This window comes from Oryzias latipes, chromosome 3, assembly GCF_002234675.1.
Source record: "Oryzias latipes chromosome 3, ASM223467v1".
Classification (NCBI taxonomy): Eukaryota; Metazoa; Chordata; class Actinopteri; order Beloniformes; family Adrianichthyidae; genus Oryzias; species Oryzias latipes.
Window position 1 is genome coordinate 1,211,525 of NC_019861.2, and position 19,551 is coordinate 1,231,075.

General features: G+C 44.7%; 1 protein-coding gene across 2 annotated transcripts in view; it reads left to right on the forward strand.

The window, feature by feature from the left end:
- The first annotated feature begins 4,659 nt into the window (after positions 1-4,659).
- The window catches only part of samd4a (sterile alpha motif domain containing 4A), a 46,841-nt gene continuing 31,949 nt past the window's right edge, over positions 4,660-19,551 (forward strand). For both annotated transcript variants that reach the window (XM_011492499.2, XM_011492501.2), the window contains exons 1-2: positions 4,660-4,828; positions 5,369-5,907. In XM_011492499.2, coding sequence (XP_011490801.1) covers positions 5,712-5,907 — 196 coding nt within the window. In that variant the 5' untranslated portion in view covers positions 4,660-4,828; positions 5,369-5,711. The remainder of the gene's footprint in view (positions 4,829-5,368; positions 5,908-19,551) is intronic.

Consider the following 19,551-nt stretch of genomic DNA (forward strand, 5'->3'; position numbering starts at 1 on the left):
GACACAAGTTTTGGGGACGTGCAGCAGAAGGCCCCATTTAACATATAAAATGAAACTTTCAGATAACGAGAATGGACGGGCGCGCTTTTCATGTTACAGACAGGAAATGCTGAATGATTTTTTTCCCCTTGTCTATGGCGCCCCGTGGAAAATTCCGCCCTGAGTGATCGCCCATGTCGCCCATGTTAAAACTTCCACTGATTATTATGTTTTTGTTTCACCGTAGCAAACGTAAGTATTTTTTTCTTCTAGGGTGCGCATTTATTGACATCACTCGTTCATGATGGCCAATGTGGAAAAGTGTCAGCATTTACAAAGGTGGGCGGGGTCACAGTAACAGCGCTGCATGAATGGACCATTTCCTTATGACGCTATCGGGGGGAAAAAGCTCAATGACAGAAGAGATTGTCGCTCAATGAGGATTTTTCTGTTCCACATCCGAAAACTACCATCAGAGGACACCCCGGCGTGCCACTGTCTTACCCTCCACGTGCCACAGTGGGTTTGTTTGCCCCAGGTTGCTGACCCCTGATACAGATCCTTTTAGTACTATTTGGTGAAATTTGTACTTTTACTTTTTACTCAAATAGATAGTGTGCCGTGGGAGATGGTCAGGAGTGCCGTGGGAAATGACCCATTCACTGATGTAAAAACGTTTTCATCTCCAGGATTTCAGCTCTGTGTTCATCCAAACAGGCCCTGATAAAACACTGAGTGGTTAGGAATATGAAAGATCATAAAATACTTTTTTCTTTGTGTTTATTTGATTCTATTAAAGACATTTTGATAAGAATGACGGTACCGCGATTTAGCCGTAGCTTCAGCTGTTTTAGGAAAAGTCCCGCCCCTTTAACTGTCTCCACCAATCATTCTTGGAGGCTTAATCACATGTCATCAGTCTGACCAATCAGAAGTGGTTAAAGTCTTCACTTCCTTGTTCTGATTCTGCTCATAAAGTCTCTCAGTTCCAACAGAAATACCAGCTAAAGCTCGTCTTTAGCGGTGTAGCTTTCCACAGAATCCGGTGTCAGACCGTGGAACAAGAGAACAAAACCATGAAGCTCAGAGAAGAGAGTCTGTCTGACATCACTACATCTCCCATGATGCATTGGGTTAAAGTGACAGTATCTCAGCGTACAATGAGTCTTCCTGTTAAACGTCTTAAACCACAACAAACACACATTTAACAGTTTTAAGTCTTCTTGATGAAATCAGAGGTCAGAGGTCAACAGTTTAGTTCTCCTTCCAGGTTTGTGTTTCTTAACAGCCAAACATCCCAGAGTTTGGTCCAAGTCATCTTTCTGACAGAAACACTTTTCTAACAACGTCTGGATTATTTTAGATGTTAAACTTAAGAAGAAGTAAGAACAACATTTAAGAAACAGGATGAAGGTGAAACAGACACAATTAAACTAAACTGAAACAATCTAATCTTCTAAAAAGAAATAAAACATTTTTGTTAAAGTTTTCAAAGACTTCATCTTTGATTAAGACAAAAGAAAAACTAATAAAACTTCAACATCTTCACTTTTGTGTAGCTACAGAAAACATAAATATAATGTTAGTCTTTTTGGGATCATATTGTTCTAAAATTACAGATGTCTTTGCACAAACATTGAAATAAATATTAAAAAAATAAATCACTATTTAGAAAGAATATATTTGTTTTTTTGTGAGGTTAAATAAAATTACATGTTAATAAACTGGAGGGAAAAACAACTATCAGGGTAAAATGTCAAATAATTTAGTTGAAAATTATTATTCCAACTTTTAGAAAAATCAGCTGCAACTTCCAGCTTTTTCTGCCACAATCATCATAATAATGTACGTGAGATCATAGAGGGACTGTCCATCAATACTATATAAGTAATACTATAGAGTTTCTACCTTTTTTTATTTTTGGATGCTGGTGTGCAGCAGGATTTTTGTCAAGGTTGAAGTGTGCCTTGGCTCAGAAAAGGTTGAGAAACTGTCCTAGAAAACAACTGTTTTTTGTTTTTGTTTTTGCTAAAAAAGGCATCTTCATAGTTAAAAGATTCCTGGGAACACTGAAAATAGATCAGAAGATGATCAGAATAGGAGAATAGGAGCTATTGAAAAAACGTCTTTGTTTTTAAACCATTTATCAATTAGGTTTTTTTTAAATCACTTAATCGGTTCCCTTTGCTTCTCCCCTAAAGACTTTAACCCTCCTTCTTTCGGCCTCATTCGGCATTATCAGCTCTGGAAAGTGTTTTTCCCCCACATTTTCTCGCGGTGTCGTAGCCGCTCGGCCCCCCCGCACGCTCTATTTTGGTGTTTCCTCACCCCGCCAAACCCCTGACGTAATGCGCCGCTGTTAATAATTAGCATGTGGAAAGCGGCGGCACGAGCCCTGTTCCGAATGAAGCCGGAAAATGACGAGCCGTCCCTTCAAAATAAAAGCTTTGCATTTCGATTAGATTCAGAGGATGTATTTATCCTCATCAAAGGAAACTATTCTTCGTGATGATTGTTTAGTTGCAAGATTCAGATTTGTAGTTTTGCAATCATACAACTAACATGCATGAAATGCTGGTTTAAATCCTCTCAGCTATGCTGATGGGACTCAGCCCCTGTTCTGAGATTAAAACTGAATGTCTCTTCTCAGTTGTATCAAAGTGTGGAGTGGAGCTAAATAAATGATTGTCTGACTTCTGTAACGCAGGCTTGTTGCGAATAGAGGGCTTAGTTTTGGCTAAATTCTCACTACTGTTACTAATGTTTATGCCACCACCACGTTGCACTCAAAACTTTCTAAGTTTCAAATGAAAATATTTCATATTTGTTTGAAAACATTTTTTGCTTTCAGACTTTTAATGTTTACTCTGAAAATCTTTGTTTTTCAAATGGTGGCATACATATGACATTAAATAAAGTTGAGTCTAAATTACAAAAAAGGGGTTTATTCAGACATACCTCTGGAGTGTCAGAAGATTCATAACCCCTGTTGTTAAAGTCAAATCTGTCCAACACCAGAGGCCTTCAGCTCTCATCTGTCTGCCCAGCTGTTGGACAGGACAGGTTAAAAATGTAGTCCCATATTCTAGAGCCATTGATGTACATCCCATCTCTATGAGACCAACTGTAATGGGTGCGCATGGACTGCCACCTTGTCGTGGTTGGGGGGCTTGCGTGTCTGGATGACCTGGATGCCTATGCCACCTATGGTAGAGTCCCCCATGCCAGACAGACCCAAGGGTGGAAGCCACACTAAGACCAGTCCACTGGGCCTCCAGGTTGGGGGTTTGGCACAGGGATAACCACTCGGTCCTGCAAAACTAAGATGGTTACGGAAACATGCTGCCCTAAGCGTCTCAAGGCGTAAAATGCAGGAAGAAGATCAGTGTGCGTGACTTATACTTGGGATTTGGAATCACATTTGACATAATAATATCACATAACCACTGATGGATGACAGACACGGCCATGTATACTCTCTAAGCTTTCCTGTTAGTTAAACCTAGCTTAAAACCAAAGTGGGGGCATGCATTTGAGGTAAGCAGTGATCAGTCAGCAGTGATTGGTCTCAGTCAACATTTCTATGGCAACCACTCTCACCAATCAGGAGTGAGCTTGTTGGAAGTCCACATTCCTGCCACTTGAAAGCAGGCTACAAAAAATCTGTAGATCTAATGTTTCGAGCGCTTGGCGTTAGACCGTCTACTTTTATTGAGATATCTGATTGGTCCGTCTATAACCTGAAAAACTTGACCTGCAGAAAAAAATATAATGAAAAAAATTAGGATTATCAAGAACATGTTAAAAAAAATGTATCAGAGTAGCAGCTGTTTGTCTCTCTATGGAAGTCTGTGGTTGTGTCAGAATTCCTTCACTGCCAACTACATAGTGCCCCCTATAGTGGTTTCACCATTTCGTAGTTCTGTCTGAACATCCAAAATCCAGAGCCCTAGAGATTTCCCAGAAGTCTCTGCGAAAAACCAGTGTGCATCGATGCTCACTAGATCAGCAAATATAGACCACAATGCATTGCATTGGAACAATTTTTCAAAGAAAAAGTATTTTTAATAAATAAACCATCAACGTTTTTATCTTCAGAAGACAGTGGACTCATGAATAATCGTCACAAAACGCTCATATTAATTAGATTTTAACTTAGCTAATTCGATGACATCATATCCACCGCTTAAAGAAAAAAGGAGTGTGGTGTCTGATTGCTTTTGAAATCCAGGGCACTATCTAGTTTTTTAGTAGTTAGGGGTTAAGGCGGGAATTCGGACATTGCTTTTGGGATTTTGGCTTCTTGGGACCAGTTCCTGTTTGGAACGCCAAGGGGGAGGGTCCACCCAGTCCAGTTCTCATAAGCGGTTTATGGTCAGGACAGCAGTGCATCACTAATCTATTCCTCTTCTAAACTTGCAGCTGGGACATGCTCCAAATGACCCCATGACCCTGATGGGGTCATTGGAACATATCCCAGCTGCCTTTGGTCAAAGGTAAGGTGCACCTTGGAAGGTGTGCCAGTCCATTCTAAGGCCCCACAGAGACACAACCACTCACACTTAAACTGAGGCATGTTCGTGGACTGTGGGAGGAAGCTACTGTTCTCAATCTCATGCCTTATTTTGAAAAGCTCCACCGGAAGTTGATTCCCTTCGCCGTCCCGCTTGACCGCAGTGTTTTAGAGCACAGCCCGTCTGCTGGAGGGACACTGAGGAAAAGTTGGGCAAGATGGCAAATCCCGCAGACCTGGAGTGACGGGGCGGCGCTCCCCGCACCCCCAAAAAGGGAAAGATAAAAAAAACAAGTCCGTCCTGACAGAACCCGACGATGCAGCCCGACCCAGCAGGTAGGAACCGATGGTCCGGTCTGAAGTTTACCGCCGCCGCCCGTCTCTTTCTCACCGGTTCAGAGAAAAGTTCCGCGTGTCTTCAGCCAAACTCTCCCGGTTAACGGGGCAGCCTGTTCTGTCTGTCACGGTCGCTCCGTTTAAAGTCGCCGGGACTATTTTCTGAGGGATCGGCCGTTTTTCTGCGCCGATGAACTGCGCCGTGACAGTTTCGGACTGAAGCGACGCTCCTCCGGGATCCCTCCGCGCGCCCCCCGCCGCCCCCGCCGCCGCCTCCTGCAGCGGGAACGCGGGCTCAGCCCGCCTGCCGCCGAGGCGCAGCGTCCTGCCGCCACAAGCGGAACATTCCGCTTGGATGCAGCGCCAGCGGGGCAGCAGTATTTTTAGGATGGGTGGATCCCCCAAACATCTTTTATTTCTGTCCCGACTGTGAATGCCGCAGGCTGTGCCGCTTATTTAAGGCTGCTGGGTCAGAACCGCCAGTTGGGTCCGGTTCTGTGCTCATGAGCGGGGATTTAAACGTTTGCCCTCCTCCCGCAGGCGTACCGGGACTCCCTGAAGAAACGTGCCATTGAGGCTGGAGGTGATGTGACCCAGCCTAAACTGGACCTGCGCTGACTCATCAAACCCCCCAGGGGCCCAATGCCAAGCTAGAGGAGCCCCTCGCCCCCCTTCAGCACCACCAGAGAGTCGGCCAAGAGGAGGCGGTGGGCGGGATCCGACAGGAGCTTCCCCTGGTTCTGGTTAAGAATGGCCCAGTCAGGGACAGCCCCACGCTGCTTCAGCTGATCTGACCCCCCCCCAAGCTCACTGAAGTCCGAATCCGGGGGCTTCCTGGGGGAGTGGCCTCCCCACGTCTCACCGGGTGCCCGCCTGGCAGACCATGATGTTTCGTGATCAGGTGGGGGTGCTGGCCAGCTGGTTCAAGGGCTGGAACGAGTGCGAGCAGACCGTGGCCCTGCTGTCCCTGCTGAAGAGGGTGAGCCGGACCCAGGCCCGCTTCCTGCAGCTCTGCCTGGAGCACTCCCTGGCCGAGTGCACCGAGCTGCAGGTCCTGGAGGGCGAGGCCAACGACCCAGGTAGGCCCGCGGCCGCTCCGTCTTCTGTGGGGCAGAGCGTTCACTCCTTCAGATAGCGGGACGCGTCAGCGCGGCCTTCTGCTCATCAGACGGGTGCAGCTCTCCACCTCCACCTGTGATACCTGAGTGACGTTTGCTGCTCAGACTCACTCAGACATTCGAATTTCTTCCTTTGTTTCCTTTTTATTTATTTATATGCGGTCAAAGTAGTTTGTAAAAGCTTGAACACGGAAAGAATAACAGAAACGTTGAGCCCATCATTTATGGACTACAGAGCACTAAATGCTTTTTTATATAGCAGACAGATGGGGCTGAAAGCCTCTTGTGTTGGACAGATTTTACTGCTACAACATGAGTAATGAAACGTTTGACACACTAGGTGTATATTTGAATAAACCCCTTTTGTAATTTAGACTAAACTTTATTGATATTATTTTTGTAACAGTTTTTGTTGGACGGGACGGTCAAAGAAAAGGAGGGAAGAAGAGAGAGAGATGTTAGAAAGGGGGGTGTAGTAGAAGGGGGGGGGTATAATCAGCACTAAACTTTTAAAATAATAATAGGACGAGATCTTCATGTTCATTTCAAAGTTGATGCTGTCTCAGACTGCTTGGACACCAGTGTGGTTACCATGGTTACTGTGGTGCAGTTTGAAGACATCTGAATATGGAGGTTCTGCGTTTCTGGAGTTTGGTCAGAATTTGATCTTGACGGTTTCCAGCCGCTGCAGGGTTGGTGGTTGTCTCAAACGTTTTTCCGTTAACGGAGCTCCAGACGTTTTCTGTGAGGGAAAGGTCGGACGGATGCGGGTCCGTCCGGGATGAAGGCTCGCTGCTCTGAGGCTGCAGTTCTGCATGGTTCTGCTGAAACATTCATTCTGTCCTCAAAACCCACAGCTGTCCATATCGTGTGTCCTTCTGCCCCGCCCCCACACCGCCAGAGATGCCGGTTTGATCCGAGCGCTGAGAAGCTCTCGCTCCTCTGTAGGAGCATTTATTGTTGTCGCCAACCCATCATGCTAGCAGAAAACATCATGGGCCCACGGAGACGGATGTTGGTGCGTGTCCCTGACACACACAGATTCCCTGAGTGTCTCTGCAGAAGACGAGGTTTTTAACCTTAAGGAATATTGTTTTAACCCACTATTTCACAGATTGGACAGCCTGCGTCTGGAACGTCTTGTCCATCATTTCACAGAATTCAAATAGTACCTGGATGTTCTGTCGGCTCAGCATTTGTTCACAAATGATGGACTTTTCAGCCACTTGTTGGTTCCTGAAGCCAGGCCATGTCGACACCGCCAATACCCAGAATTCAGTTCCAGTTCTTGAACGCTACTGTTTTAGTACCATAAAGAGCTGACGACATCACCGTATCACTTTATTGTTGTTTTTAAATTGTTTCAGCTGCAGGAGCTCATAATCAATACGCAGAGAAGAAGAAACCAAATGTTAACATATCGTTTTCTTGATGATCTTTGGGCAGATCTACTGTATTTTAAATTTAAAATCATTTCATTTTTTAAAAATTGACAGGGTGCCTTATAAACCGCTTCGCCTTAAGACACGTACACATGTGACGCGCGTTCAAGAACACGCTAAACAGCGTTCTTTAAAGTCCCGTTATCTGTTTAAATTTGTTTTCCTCACCCGTTCCTTGGGGGATTCGGTGAGTTTAGCCCCCCCAATCCAACCACTTAATGCTGGGTGTCAAGCAGGGAGGCAATTTTTTTGGAATGACTCGGCCTGGAACTGAACTCACGACTTTCCAGTCACTGGGCGGACACTCTCCCACTGAGTTGGTTAGCACATGGTGTTCACACTGGACTGTCACTACTGGATACTCAGCTGGAAGAGGCTTGGTGGGAAGTGTTGTAGCGGTGCTGGTCTTGCTCCAGGCTTTCTCCTTCATGGCTCTACTTCCATACATGAAAGACTCGGCGTCTTATGGTCTTTGCTCAAACCGCAAATGTTAGTTTCTGTGATCAATTTTCAAACGGATGGCATGTCTGTATATTAGAAAGGACCCTACCTATACCTCGCTACCAAATCCCAGGACCTGATTGGTCAAAGTTTAACCTCAAATTGACCTGTCGTCTCTTGGCCCCTCTAGGCATTCTGGGTGGTGTAGTCAAGTCCCAATATATGTTTTTTGTCTTGGTTTATGCTCCTTATTACCTTGAGTGCCTTGTGGTCCTAACGATATGCTAAATCATTTAAATGATCGTTTAGATTTGAATGTGAGGCTGTCTGCAGTCAAACTGATATTGACAGATTAATCCTCTTCTGTTTGGTTTTGATTGAAAATGAATTTTTCAATGGAGGCAATTCTGTTGGTGGCTGAAGTATCTCCCTGGATGCACAGCATGTTGTTTGAGCGCATAAACGTGTTACATTCTAAACATTTCCATTTTCTATACTCTGGTTAATGAAATAAATGCTAATATGAGTTGATTCAGAATTCATAAGTACAGTCTCTTCACTTCTTCAGTAGCCTTAAAGGCTTTGGGTCCTGGCAGGTTTGATTCTCGCTGAGCCTGAAACAAACGGCAGGAACAGTCCAGGTCACTCAGAGAGTTGTTGCTGCTCGGATGGTAACGACACGCCCAGCTAAGGCCCGCCTCCAGGACTTCAGGAGTTAATGAAGGTACGGTGCAATGGAGATGGTGGCCACCCCCCCTTCTCAGACGCCCTCATGCCCGTTCACCCCAGAGGAGCTTCTGACTCGGCGTGTTGCATCACGCTGCAGCGTCACCATGGTAACTATAACCCTGGCAACAAACAGCGCTCATGAGAGATGGAATGACATGCTGCTGGGATGGAGAGTCCAGGCTACTGCCTGCTGCTGGATCCTGAACCCGTCAGCCATGACCATGGCGGGTCATTTCACAGCTCTGGATCCCGGTGAAGGATTTTCATCTCCTCAGACATCTGAGCAGATTAACAGCCTGGGCGGGTCCTGACATTAGCTAAAGATTATAAATGATTATTATTATTATTAAGGTAGCCTCCTGTTATACATGTACTTCTGACCTAGCAAAAGAGGATTCTGCTGCTGTCATCCTGAACTGTCGAGGTCTCAGAAAAACCAGGTTTTGTCAATCCTGCTGGGTTTTCAGTGGAATTCCTGCGTTTGGAAGTTCATCTTCTTTCAACTTTGTCTTTTAGAAAGAAGGTGCTGTCAGAGGTTATGCCTTATGAGGCATCCGTGGAGCAGAGGTAGGGCGGTCAACCTCTGATTGGAAGACTCAGGTTCGATTTCCCCCCCCCCCCCCACGCCTCGATGAATCCATTGTGTTCTGGTGATAAAAACATGGATGATTTTTAAAAAGAACATTTACTTTTTATGTTTAAAGAAAAAGTCATTCAAACTCACTGCATTGTGGTTGATATTCACTAATCTAGATTCTAGTGAGCATCGATGCACACTGGTTTTTCCAGTTTTTCCCAAATTCTTACACCCCGAGTAGTATAGTGAACCAAGTCAGTGTTTTTCAACCACGGCACACTAGTGGGAGATGGTCAGGTGTAGGAAATGACCCATTCACTGACCTAAAAACATTTCCATCTCCAGGATTTCAGCTCTGTGTTCATCCAAACAGGCCCTGATAAAACACTGAGTAGTTAGGAATATGAAAGATCATAAAATACTTTTTTCTTTGTGTTTATTTGATTTTATTAAAGACATTTTGATTAGAATGACGGGACCGTGATTTAGCCGTAGCTTCAGCTGTTTTAGGAAAAGTCCCGCCCCTTTAACTGTCTCTGCCAATCATTCTTGGAGGCTTAATCACATGTCATCAGTCTGACCAATCAGAGGTGGTTAAAGTCTTCACTTCCTTGTTCTGATTCTGCTCATAAAGTCTCTCAGTTCCAACAGAAATACCAGCTAAAGCTCGTCTTTAGCGGTGTAGCTTTCCACAGAATCCGGTGTCAGACCGTGGAACAAGTGAACAAAACCATGAAGCTCAGAGAAGAGAGTCTGTCTGCCATCACTACATCTCCCAGGATGCATTGGGTTAAAGTGACAGCATCTCAGCGTACAATGAGTCTTCCTGTTAAGCGTCTTAAACCCCAACGAACACACATTTAACAGTTTTTAAGTCTTCTTGATGAAATCAGAGGTCAGAGGTCAACAGTTTAGTTCTCCTTCCAGGTTTGTGTTTCTTAACAGCCAAACATCCCAGAGTTTGGTCCAAGTCATCTTTCTGACTGAAACACTTTTCTAAGAACGTCTGGATTATTTTAGATGTTAAACTTAAGAAGAAGTAAGAACAACATTTAAGACACAGGATGAAGGTGAAACAGACACAATTAAACTAAATTGAAGCAATTTAATCATCAGAAAAGAAATAAAACATTTTTGTTAAAGTTTTCAAAGACTTCATCTTTGATTAAGACAAAAGAAAAACAGATCAATCTTCCATGTTTTATTTCTGCTGATTCGGCCAAATGGACTGAATGAACAGCTTCTTTGAGAGTCAGTTTAAAATAAAAAGGTTGTTTTAAGTTTTTTAAAACACAGTCGTGTTACTGTAAAATGGTGTTTGAGTAAAAGCATTTCTACTTTAGACCCTTGTCCATTTTTATTCCTACGTTTGTTTACCTGCTGAAAGGAGGTAAACAGGAGGTTTACCTGCTATGGAAAACCCTCGGTGAGGCTGGAGGATGCCGGTTCTTCTTTAAGAATCGACGTCTGACTACTTTAATACAAATAATTCTGTTTGTACTGGTTGATGAAAAGAGCTTGATGCGGCACAAAGACACTGAAGGGCTTATTTTAATGAGTTGTAATGGTTTGAAAGTCGTCAGGCACAGGTTCCAGTCTATGACTTGATCAGTGTTGTAGATGTTAGTCAGCAGTGGCGTCTGTAGAAGTCCTGGGTGGAACGGAAAAGCCCAGACTGTTTGAGGAGGAGTTTGAATGAATGAAACCCTCAGTGACCCGGTTCTCTCTGCACCTTCAGAGGCGTCCTTGTTTTGGAATCCAGCAGGAAATGCGAGTTTCTCCTTCAGCTGCTGTGAGGACACCTCTGCCTCATAGAAACATCTGTTCAAATCGTTTCATGACTTTTCCTCTTCTTTCATTTTCTACAGATATTTGGGAGTCTTGCATAAACAAATGGTTGTTTAGTCTTTCTTTTGACTTTTTAATGCAGGACAGATTAAAATAGATTCACATTCCCAAAGTTTTCCACAGAAACGGAACAATGTCAACGAGAGGTTTCCGGTTCAAAGCCTTCTAAACAGCGGCTCAGTTTGGCGGATTTTGGTCCAAACATCCATTTTTTTCTGGGACAAGCAGTAGAAAAGTATCAGGTCCCGCCCGCATTTTAGGAAATCAACAGCTCTCCCTTCCAGTCAGTCTCAGAACCTTCTTGGTGTAGATTTGCACCCCAGCATGAGGGAGTCTGGCAGCAGCGTATTGAGGGAGCTGTGAACCGTCCCGGACCTCATGCTCTGAGCGGCGTGTGGTGTTGTACCGCTGAGGCAGCCTGCAGGCAGGGCAGCAGGTTTCAGTACTGCATGTGACCTGACACTGAGATGACATTTAGTAGTAACTGCTGCTGTGTTTACGCTCATGTTCATAAAAAGAACACATCAGCAGAAACAGGACTTGAGCTCTGAAACTTACAGTCACGACCAAACATAGCAGTTCTCTTCGAAAATGGTTCCATTGCAAACGTTTAGATTATTGATAGGGAGGCAAAAACCCGCTTTCCCCACCATTCGGATCAAGCATCAACTTCACGGTCACAGTTGGATGTATGGTTCATGTCAGAGGGGGGCACTGGGGGCCACATTCCTGCATGTCTTCCTTCATACCCTGCTTTGGCATGTTCTGATTGGCTGGACACACCTGAACCAGGTATTCAGCCATGAGTAGGGCAAGACTATCTGGAAACCATGGAGACACATCGCCCCTCCAGGCCTGGAGTTGCCCTCCCCTGATTTATGTATTACAAAACAACAACAAAAACTCAGGAAAGTCCTTTTTTGATTAGCTAATAAGCAAGCAACATTGATAAACCTCTTAGTTGGCTTATCCTGAGTCTTGTGTCACACAACACACGTTTGACACTCAACGTAAACCTACTGGTCTGCAGTAGGAGTGCATGCAGTCCCTTCCCCACAATTCAGTTCAGTGGTGTAACATACGGTTCAGCTGAAACAGAGAATGAAGGAACAATGCAAAAAACAGGAAAGGAAAGTTACATCTGACAAAAACTCACAGTAACCCCCCCTTCTTGAAGAAACTGAACCGTCAATGAGTTTCTTATGGAATTATGGGCCTTTTTGCAAACTGCTCCATGTTATTTGGATTTTAAGGATGTCGTCTTCCAGCGGATGTTCGGAGATCTCTTCTCAGGTGTTCTACAGTGTTCAGATCTGGACTCATGGATCAATTACAGGAAAGTGAGGAAGATTGGAAAAACCTTGTCTGGTCTGATGAGTCTCCACTTCTGCTGCCACATTCGGATGGTAGGATCTACAACATGGAAGCATGGATCCATCCTGCCTTGTAGCAACGGTTCAGGCTGGTGGTGGTGGTGTCATGGTGTGGGGGATGTTTTCTTAGCACACTTTGGTCCCCTTAGTACCAACTGAGCATGGTTCCAACACCACAGCCTACCTGAGTATTGTTGCTGACCATGTCCATCCCTTTCTGACCACAGTGGACCATCTTCTGATGCTGCTTCCAGCAGGACAAGGCTCCATGTCATCAAGCTGGAATCATCTCAGACTGGTTTCTAGAACATGACAATGAGTTCTCTGGACTCAAACGGCCTCCACAGTCACCAGAACCCAGTAGAGAACCTTTGGGATGTGGTGGAACGGGAGACCAGCATCATGGATGTTCAGCAGACAAATGAGGAATGTTTCTAGAACCTAGTTGAGTCTATGCCACAAAGGATTAGGGTTCTGAAGGCTAAAGGGGTCCATCGCTGTACTAGCAGGGTGAACCTGATAAAGTGGCGGATAAGTGTAGATATATGTCAAACAGAAACAAAAACCTGATCCGTGCTTATCGCTTTGCTGAAGTTGAGGAAGCTCGGAGAACTCTTGTCTTCGGGTTTGGAGCCAAAGTATGTGATGGCGTCCACGCATCAGCAAACAGTTTATTTGTGGAAGTCGACTGTGAGCAGAAGGGGGACAGACAACCTGCCAATTGGCCGGAAGGGAAATAAAATAAACTTTGTGATATCCATCAGGCTTTATTATTTCTTTAGTGAACAGTCGTTCATGGAAAGTATTTTCTCTGCAGTGGTAGACTAATAACTAGATTTGGAGTCCGTCATGATGGGGGCTGCTGTTAGCTTCCATGTCATCTACATGGTGAACAGAGGAGAAGCAGACGAGCCGCCACAGGGACTGCAGGGTTAGTTTCCTGCTTTCCCTGGACAGTTTACACTCAGCTTTCTGTGGATATCCTCTACACCAGGGGTCGGGAACCTTTTTGGCCAAGAGAGCCATAAACGCCACATATTTTGAAATGTAATTTCCAAAGAGCCATACAATAATGTAGTGTCCCTTTCCCACACTGAGGCACGGAGACTTAACCTCTTTTAAGGTTCTTTATTCGGGTTACTGCAGACCGCAACAAACGCCGAACAATTAATTCAGCAACTCCTGAATCTCTCCCGCCGAGACGAGGCGAGAGCGCGTCTCCCAACTTTATATTCCCCTGCTACCGCTGCAGCCCTCCCCTTTCCCTTATTCGGCCCATAGCTGAACCCCATTGGTCCAAACTACCTAACAACAGGCTGAGCGACAGAACTGAGGGCCAATCAGATCTCTGCTTGATCGATGCGTTCCATGAACTCCAGAACTTTTAACGCGGCCCAACAGCCAAGTTAAACTCAGTCCGCGACAATATGTTTAAAACTAAAATACAAGTGAATGTGTGCATTTGATGTAATTTCAACATTTTTAAAGTACAATAAGTCTGTGGATTCTTTTTAATAACATTGTTATGCTGTTTCTAATAAATGATGAGTATTTCTCGTGGTGGTTTTGCTGATGGTCTAGTCTGGTTTACGTGGTGAGTTTCTGCTTCATGCAGGCGTTGAGACTTTAAACGTGGTCTTAGGTTGGTATATATGTTTTGTAGATGTGAGACAGACTGATCACATGCGGACCTGGAGCCAAACACACACTCACACGCTGCAGTGAGTGACAGGCAGCGGGTTTTACCTATTTACAATCCCTGCGCGGTTCACCTGCTGCCGGTCCCCACAACACCCCCACCCCACCCTCTGCTTTCTCCCTCACACATCCCGTCCCCGCAACTGCGCGCTCTTTCTCAGAGACGGGAGCGCGCAGTTTTAGGCACGGCAATTCACAGGTTTCCGGCTGGTACAAACTCTGTGAAATAATAGACAATTTTAAACTTATACTAGTGCTGGCACAGATTTGTCTCTCTAAGCACCGCTACTACTGCGCGCCTCTGCCATCGCATCGCGCACGAGAAGGACTGGTCTAATGAAGAAAAAAAATTTGAATTAAAGATTTGTCTGCGAGCCACATGTGACCATCAAAAGAGCCATATATGGCTCGCGAGCCATAGGTTCCCGACCCCTGCTCTACACCGTCACGCTAATGTGAGTCAGTGTCATCCGCTTATGTCCACCCTGGTATTTGCATATGGACGTTTTTGCTTTGTGTTAAAAGCTCTCAGGTTACAAAGATCAGCTCAGCGTTTTCACTTGTAATGTGTGGGGAAAGACTGTTGCCAAACAAAACTGTGGATTTTTCATCCTGGACAATAAATCACACACAGATTAGCAGATAACAGTCTATAAGCACCACCCTATGACCCCAAACAAATGGTTTAGCATATTTAGTAAAACAAGTATTTTAAAAACAGTAATTCTAAATTAATCATCCAAGGCAAGAAAAAATAAAAACAAAATCTTTTCAATTATTTCTTCCACCAGCAGAGATTAATTTCTAATGAACTCCTGCCGCTCCGCAGAAACTATGTCCTAGAAAACCACTCAGGGTTTTTGATTTGGGCTAAAAACTGCATCATCATAGTGAACAGACCACTGGGAACGAGCAAAAGAGGATTGAAGTTGAACTTTAGAAAAGATTTTTTAAGAATCCAAATTGACCTGGAAAGTCTTTGATTGAAAATGGGAGCTTTAGATTTTGGGAATTGACTGTTAAAAGAGACGATAGCTGTCCAAACCTGCCTGCTTCACACAAGAAATTCCTTCAAAGATTGATCAAAAATGAACTGGTCACTTAATAAACTGATGTTCCTTTGCCACGAACAGCCCTGAACAAAAAGAAAAGCTCTCTGCTCCAAAATAAACCAGCTTTGTTTCATGTCGTGTCGATTTAACAGCAACTCACAACTACTCGACACTCAGGATTCACCAAAACCGGCTCTACTCTGAGCAAACATGAGCAGTTTTCAAGCTTTCTTCAGTTCAACCCAGTTTAAGACAGAATTTAACAAGGAAATCCCTTTTTGAAGGGTTTTGAAATGCTGTAAGGTTGTGTGTGAAAACACTGAAAGGTGTTTGTTAATGCTACACACAGAGGAGGCGATGCCTTCACGGTCGCCGTGGCTGCTCGGCCAAAGCAGAACTCACATGGAAATATTCATGATTGTTTACTTTTATCCAACTATGGAAGCGTGATGTTGTTCGGACACACAACCTGTGTGTGTGTGTGTGTGTGTAAGCGTTACAGTGTGAGTGAATGAATGCGTGTGTGTGAGTGTACATGTGTTAGTGTGTGTTGTAGTTATGGAAAAATGACAACATTCATCCTTAAGTTCACACATCTGAACACGACAGAAATTAGGAATCCATTTTTTCCCTTCAAGTCACACAAACAAATGTGTGTGATTGTTCTTTTAAATTATCTGCATAAGTTGACAACAGTACAGGTATGAAGATGGTCTCGTCAGTCTAAAGTTGGAAATCTTAGCTGTAAGTCTGTAAAGCTTGTATTTATTTCTGACATTTGTTTTAAACTGTTTCTTCCCGTCAACAGCAGAAGTCTGGGTTGAGTTAAAGTGGCAGCGAGGCTTTGAATAGAGAAAACACTTGAAATAAAGATGGAAAGAGGACAGCTGAGGGGCCTTTAGCTGTCATTTCCTTAAATAGAGCTGTGGGTTTCTCCGGTCTAGTCCTGGCAGAGCATAGGCTCACATTCCCAGAATAGTTGTGACTGCCACATTCAGGGCCTCCAAACACTAGCACTGCACACAGCTCTGCAGACTCAAGTCAGACCACACCCCCATTTCCCCACGACCTGCCCCCAACGTGTCCTGGAGGGGCCAGAGGTTTAGGCCGGAGGGTTGGAGGTCATGGGTGGGAATTGGACAGAAGGGAATTTAAATGAGAAGAAACTGGCCTCTTTCCACTGTAGGGCAGCAGCCAATGACTGCCTTGATTGTTTACTAACCTTTGAACTAGTTTTAGGATTCTGAAAGCATCAGTTTCTGGTTTCGTCCAGTCACCTTTGACTGAATAAAGCAGGAGAACCATAAGGAACAGATTCATCATGTGGATTGTTGTGGTACACACCTGCTGTCATTACGGTAGTTGAACTGAAGACTGCTGGTTTTACATCTAAGGCAACTTATGGGGGGGGGGCTTTATTCTTCCAATGAGTACCAAGGTGTTTCCAAATGTTCAAGCAGAAGACAAACTTCAACTAGAAATGCTCAATAATATTGGTATTGTCTGGCAGATGATACATGAATGTTCCCCCTGGTACGTCCCAATATCAAATCTGTGCTGATATGTGACTTTGATGTAGTTTCTTTTTATTTGATGCGGTTATTAAGAAAATGTTCAGTTTTGATTTATCGTGATTATTTGTCATTGTTCTTTTTAAACCACGTTCAGTTTAACAAAGAAAGAGCAACCAGGATAAAAATTGTCATGTTATTGAACATGTATTATACCTTAGATTTTTAGTTTGTTCTTGAGTGGCAGCCTTTGAGAACCTGTGGGAACCATTGAGACAAAAGCTCCTCATTAATATGATGGTTCTCATCAGACTGAGTCTGCTTTTGCCTTCTGCCATGCAGGATTCACTTGGAGACGTTCCTGCAACACGTCTGCTAATTGCTTGTTTGTTTTAGTGTGAGCACATTTGACATTTTGAGAACTGGAATGGACTTAGTTTTGTTAACTGGATGTGGAGAAAGGCCTGTGGCTTTGCTCTGTATCTGTGTGAGTCAGAGGAGGCAGAATTGCTCCATTCCTCCACATCAGACGGTGCGGTATGCCAGCACATTCCCCACTGCTGAGCTGGAGAATCCGCTTGGAAAGGCAGAGCAAGAACTTTTCCTTACTACTGCCTCCCACATCTCACTGCCTTTCCCTACTCTACTTTCCTAGCATTGCTCTCCTGAAGTAACCCCCTCCAGACCTGTTCTTTACACAGTCCTTTCTAAATATTCTTTCTGTTATACCAACCACATATAGTACATGTCTGTTTGAGACCGAGATCTAATCTGTATAACCTTCACGTAGGGATTTGTTATATCACAATATAGTTTTTTAATATTTCAGACAATCTTCTTTCTCTTTCGGCTTTTCCCATCAGGGGTCGCCACAGCGAATCATCGTTTTCCACCTCACTCTATCATGGACATCTTCTACCCTAACATTAGCCAACTTCATGTCCTCTGTTAAGACATCCATGTATCTCCTCTTTGGCCGTCCTCTTGCCCTCCTGCCAGGCAGCTCCATCTCCAACATCCTTCTACCAATATATCCACTATCCCTCCTCTGAACATGTCCAAACCATCTCAGTCTGGCTTCTCTGACTTTGTCGCTAACACAGGCAACATGAGCCGTCCCTCTGATGTACTCGTTCCTTATCCTGTCTAACCTGGTCACTCCTAAGGAGAACCTCAACATCTTCATCTCCGCTACCTCCATCTCAGCCTCTTGTCTCTGTCTCACTGCTACCGTCTCTAACCCATAGAGCAGAGCTGGTCTCACCACTGTCTTGTACACCTTTCCTTTGAGTCTTGCTGGCACTCTTCTGTCACACAACACTCCTGACACTTTCCTCCAACCGCTCCAACCTGCCTGCACTCGCCTCTTCACCTCTTTTCCACAATCCCCATCACACTGAACTGTTGACCCCAAGTACTTAAACTCCTGCACCTTCTTCACCTCAGCCCCCTGTAACCTAACGCTTCTACCTTGATCCCTCTCGTTCAGACACATGTATTCTGTCTTACTACGACTGACCTTCATACCTCTTCTTTCCAGAGCAAACCTCCACCTCTCTAGCTGTTCCTCCACCTGCTCTCTACTCTCACTGCAAATTACAATGTCATCCGCAAACATCATTGTCCAGGGAGATTCCTGTCTTACCTCGTCTGTCAGCCTGTCCATCAGCATAGCAAACAAAAAAGGACTCAAAGCTGATCCTTGGTGTAGTCCCACCTCCACCTTGAACTCCTCTGTCTGACCTACAGCACATCTCACCACCGTCATACTTCTCTCATACATGTCCTGAACTACTCTGACATACTTCTCTGCCACTCCAGACGACCTCATACAGTACCACAGCTCCTCCCTCGGCACCCTGTCATACGCCTTCTCTAAATCTACGAACACACAATGCAGCTCCTTCTGACCTTCTCTGTACTTTTCCATCAACATTCTCAAAGCAAAAATGGCATCAGTGGTGCTCTTACGGGGCATGAAACCATACTGCTGCTCACAGATCTCCACCTTCTTCCTAAGCCTGGCTTCCACTACTCTTTCCCACAGCTTCATTGTGTGGCTCATCAACTTTATTCCTCTATAGTTGCTGCAGTTCTGCGTGTCACCCTTGTTCTTAAAGATCGGGACCAGAACGCTTCTCCTCCATTCCTCGGGCATCTTCTCACTCTCTAAAATCCTATTGAACAACCTTGTTAGAAATTCCACTGCTGTCTCTCCTAAGCACTTCCATACCTCCACAGGTAGGTCATCAGGACCAACGGCCTTTCCGCTCTTCATCCTTTTCAGAGCCTTCCTAACCTCATCCTTTCCAATCTCTGCTACTTCCTGCTCCACAACAACCACATCTTCCTCCCTTCTTTCCCTGTCATTTTCCTCGTTCATCAGCTCCTCAAAATACTCCTTCCATCTTTTCTGTACACTCTCTTGGGTTGTTAGCACCTTTCCATCTCTGTCCTTAATCACCCTTATCCGTTGCACGTCCTTCCCATCTCTGTCTCTCTGTCTGGCTAGCCTGTACAAGTCCTTCTCTCCTTCCTTTGTGTCTAACCTGTCATATAGCTCATCGTAAGCTTTCTGTTTGGCCTTTGCCACCTCTCTCTTCACTTTACGCTGCGCTTCCTTGTACTCCTGTCTACCTTCCTCAGTCCTTTCTACATCCCACTTCCTTTTAGCCAACCTCTTCCTCTGGACGCATTCCTGTACTTCCTCATTCCACCACCAAGTGTCTTTACCGTCTTTCCTCTTTCCAGATGACACACCTAGCACCTTCCTACCTGTTTCCCTGATAATCTCTGCTGTAGTTTCCCAGTCCTCTGGAAGCTCATCCTGACCACCCAGGACCTGCCTCAACTTCTGCCTAAATTCCTCACAAGTTTCTTCATTCTGTAGCTTCCACCACTTGGTCTTCTTTTCTGTTTTCCCTCTCTTCTTCT